This window comes from Alexandromys fortis, unplaced genomic scaffold, assembly GCF_014885135.2.
Source record: "Alexandromys fortis isolate MF-2015 unplaced genomic scaffold, M_Fortis_MF-2015_v1.1 scaffold_624, whole genome shotgun sequence".
NCBI lineage: Eukaryota > Metazoa > Chordata > Mammalia > Rodentia > Cricetidae > Alexandromys > Alexandromys fortis.
The window spans coordinates 3,925-8,582 of NW_026068510.1; the positions used below are offsets into that span (position 1 = coordinate 3,925).

Below are 4,658 nucleotides of genomic sequence, written 5' to 3' on the forward strand. Positions count from 1 at the left end.
TACTACACAAAGTCAGTTGTAGGCTATATTGGTTAACTACTCCTATTTTGGTCTCTGTCTTGATGCACTTGGCCATACTTGAGGCTATTATGTAGGCAAAATTTGAATGATTTGTTTTCTTTGATTAGAGAGTGGTGTGAATGAAACATTATGAAATTATAGCTCTAGTTGATAACTGTTTTGTTTGGAGAGGGATGTGCTTGCAAATCTTTCCCAGTGGGGTCCATGTGTGCTAAGCTACCCCTACACATACCTGTCCATTTTGACTCAGTCTTTTCTTAAAGTTTTTCTTATTTAATCTTTGCTTTTCTTTATAATTTGGGGCTTGAAATTTGCTATGGTACTTTAAATGAAAATATTTACCATAGGTACATACATTTAACTTGTTCCCCATGTTTTGAAACCCTACAAGAAATATTACAAGTTTTTGGAGTAGGTATGTCACTAAGTGTGTGCTTTGAGACTTCCAAAGCACAATCCATCCCCAGTTATCTCTCTGTCTTGCTCTGACTCTTACTTACTGATAAAGAAGTATACAGTTACCTACTGCTTCAGAGCCCTGCCTTTCTGACTGATGCCATGCTTACTACAATGTTGGTCCTGGGCTAACATTTTAGAAATGAATGACCCAAAAATGAATTATTTCTTTTATAAATAGACTTGTTCTTGGTGTCATGTCACACAATAGAAAAGTAACTAAGACACCTGCACTCCTTGTAAGAATAGAAAGGAAACTAACAGGTATAGAAGAAAACTCCTCCCTTCCATTCACATGATATGAGATTTGACACCATAACTGAGAATAATGTACTCAGAACAACTTGTTTTCAGAAAAAAAAATAGAGTATAGATTCTGAAAATAGTCTGTTTCCAGTACCATTTAACCAAATGCTAGTCCTTTGGAGTTTTTCAAATATTTAAAACTTATTTTTATTTTATGTATATTGTTTTTTCCATTATATACGTTTATGTACCATATTACTACAATGCCATTGGAGGTCAGAAGAGGATCTCCAATACTTCTGAACTGTTGTTACATTCAGTTTCTGGCATTAATGTGGCTGTTGGAAATCAAACCCAGATCCTAAAGGAAAGTACCCAGTGCTCTTAACCCATAAGCCAGCATCTGAGCCTTCTTTCCTGGGATTTTAACATAGTTTGATTGTAACATAGTTAGATAATAATATCCTTGCAAAGATTACCCCAGCTGCATGTGATTGTATGTTTATGATTCTGTGTGTGTGCATGTGTGTGTTAACAACTCTACTGTATAAATTTTTCCTGTTCATATTTTTCTGTTATTCAGGAAAACATTTTTTATGCAGGTAATGAAATGAAGACCTGTGATTTTAATGTTCATGTTTGGAAAGAGGACAGAGATTTATGTCATAGAAAAGTACCTCTGACCCCTGCACAAAACATCACATTGACCTTAATAACTTAATAAACAGAATCAGCAGCTGTAGAAACAAGAAGAAACAATTTGGTCAGCCTGGCCTCTCACTTCTGTTTTCCTGGGTAATTTTTGTCATGACTTGAATCACTGTGGGTGGGTTACTGTTATGCTGTTGGCAGTAATAAGTTGCAACATCTTCAGACTTCAGGCCACTGATCTTGAGAGAGTACTGTGTGCCAGATCCACTACCACTGAACCTCGTTGGGACCCCATCGGCCAAGCTGTTTGCATAATAGATCAGGAGCTTGGGAGGATTCCCTGGTTTCTGCTGATACCACGCTAAATTACTGTAAATGTTTTCACTGGCCTGGCATGTGATGCTGACAGTGTCTCCCAGAGACACAAGAACGGAGTCTGGAGACTGGGTCATCTGGATGTCGCATCTAGCACCTGAAGTTGGAAATTGAAAAGAAGTTTCCCACACAATTAATTATGCTAAGAAAACTTTCACAGAGACAATGAAGGATTGACCACACTCGAATTAATAGATATCCAGTATTGTCTTCCTTACCTGAAAGCCAGAGTAACAGCAACCCAAGAAGAGGTGTGGAGATCATCATGTATGTGTGTAATGAGTGTTAGGCTGTGTCCAGCAAAGTGTATGACCTGTCTATGAAGAAATTATAGGTACAGGGCTGTGCTCTGGGCACATGCAAATCAGCAATGGTAGGGCAGAGCCACAGGACTGCCCAAGAGATTTATTATAGGCCTTTTGTTGTCTTAAGTCTCAGATCAGAGGGGCAGTATATGTTTATTTATAGGGAAAGATCTCATCTTTGTACAACAAAGAATAGCAGTAGTCTATTACTTGTAATTTATTTTGATTCCTGTTTTATATAATGTTGAATTTGCTTGTTATGTTACCCTTGATGGCAGGGGCTGTCAAATATAGTACAATTCTAGAAAGAACATAAATCATTACAGGGTCATTTTATAGGTAATTGTAGGTATTAATGAACCAAGGTAGCTACTTATTTTTTTTTCTATTTATATATGGGATTGTATTATAATTAAGGCATTTACTCTCCCTTTTCTTTCTTCAAATACTCCCTACAACCACCTTTATTCTTCTTCAAGTTCATGGTTTATTTTTCATTACTTATTTCGTGTTTTTTTTTTTTTTGAGACAGGGTTTCTCTGTAGCTTTGGAGACTGTCCTCCACTAGCTCTTGTACACCAGGCTGGCCGTGAACTAACAGAGATCTGCCTGCTTCTGCCTCACAAGTGCTGGGATTAAAGGCATGTGCCACCACCACCAGGCTATATTATCATTTTATATATGTAGGTATGGTGGATACATAAACATTCATAAATACCAACTTATAAATCCATTTAATTTTACTTGTATATATTATTTGAGGGCTGATTATTTTGCCCTAGGAAATCAATTGGTGTGCTTTTTTCCTTGGGAGTAGTACCTCTACTTCTGCCAGGATTACTCTATATCTTTAATTCTTTGTGGAGAACTAGGGCCTTGTGGTCTTTCCATATTCACTTTGTCACATTCTTGTTGTCTTCTCTGTTCAGTTCCTATTTGATTAATAATGTTGGTGATAACTTACATGTATTTCTCCTGAAGTTACCAAGAGGTAAAATCTCACAGCAGACTCTGTGATCTTATGGCTCCTATAATCTCTTCACCAGTATTTCCAGAAATGTTTTCTGAGCCTTTGGTATTAGACTGCTGTGTAGATGTATCCATGGAGCTCCACAACTTGCCATGTAGTTTCTTGCTCATAATGATTCTGAAAAAAAAGTTATAGAATATATCTTGAAGATGTTATTTGTCAGGAAGACCAGAATCTCTTATATTTAAAACATCCTTTTTGGTAATCAATGTAATTTTACTTATTTATGACCACTTAACTATATAGAAATTGCTTATATCAAGAGTATCCAAGGTCATGAAGTTTCTTTCTTTCTATTTGTGCACATAAATTTCGTTCCCAGATTCAGGAATTGTATCTAGGATTATATCGATACTGTATGTTCCTCTGAGTCTTCTTATTTTTTAACTGACTCCTCTTAACAAGAGCTACTGTCTTTAAAAATATGAGTTTCTCTCAGAATTGTCTATCATTTTCCATGAATGTGCAATGGTTCCTAAACTTGGAAATACTGTGAGCACCAAGTCTCGCAGATAATGATACGATATGCCTTTTAGTTTGTGTTAAGACAGAATGATTTCAGCTGTTTGTTAAGTGAAACATGTAAAACAATGAAGCTTGAAAACACACAAGGGGATTTAGAATCATAATTTTATTCAGAATATATTAGTGTGATTCAGAATATATTAATGTGATTCATATACATATGTATGTATGTATGAAATAATATCCTTAGTGTGAATTTTTATGGGGGGAAGGTAGGGTTTTACAAGCACAGACCACCATATTGTAAGTGATAGAAATCAGGCATGGTTAAAATGAGATCCATTCAGTACCAGTAAACCATGACAGACACAAGAGTTGTGTTAGAACGAATAGGAATATGGAAATATTAAAAAAAATGATTAACCTGAAAATCGATGAAAAGCATGAACCTAAATTATGTGGTAATAGTATTTTCTTTGAGGGAGTCATCAAAAAGACTACAAGAGAGATTAAAAAGAATCCACAATGCTTTAATTCTGTCCACTAATACTGGAAGAAGTATTAAATATGTGATGCTTTGAAATATATATATTTTTTATTTTTCCATTGAACCCCTGTAGATAGGAGCATATCTGGGTATGTAAATGTATGTATGTATGTTTGTACCTCCAGATTCTGAAATTTAAGATTAGATTATATAACATAGTAGTAAGAGGGGAGACGGCCACATCCTGCCGCCCATCTAGTATATACCCGAACTCAGGTTTTACTTGGTATTAGTTATCGACAATGGGCACCACTCTGTAGTATGAGGGGAGAGGGAGACATCCCACTGCCCGGCTACCTTATTACAGAAATAACCACATAGAAATTTTATTAATTAATTTAGTTACTGCCTGGCCCATTATTTTTATCCTCTTATTGACAAACTCTCACATCTTGATCTAACCCATTTTTAATAATCTGTGTAGCACCACAAGGTCGAGGTTGTGTCCTACCAGGAAAGATTCTAACCTATGTCCATCTCAGGCCAGAGCTTCATGGTGTCTACCACATTTTTCTTCTTCCCATCCTTCTGTTCTGTCTACTCCATCCACCTAAGGGCTGTC

The 4,658-nt window shown here is 36.2% G+C and overlaps 1 gene segment (V, D, J or C); it reads right to left on the reverse strand.

The window, feature by feature from the left end:
• Positions 1 to 1,504: 1,504 nt before the first annotated feature.
• On the reverse strand, positions 1,505 to 2,058 carry LOC126495818 (immunoglobulin kappa variable 1D-12-like; the record flags this gene model as incomplete). The annotated part of the segment is given in 2 exon segments: positions 1,505 to 1,846; positions 1,968 to 2,058. Coding segments are annotated over 2 exon segments (391 nt in total), but the record flags the coding sequence as incomplete, so codon positions are not given.
• Positions 2,059 to 4,658: the final 2,600 nt, after the last annotated feature.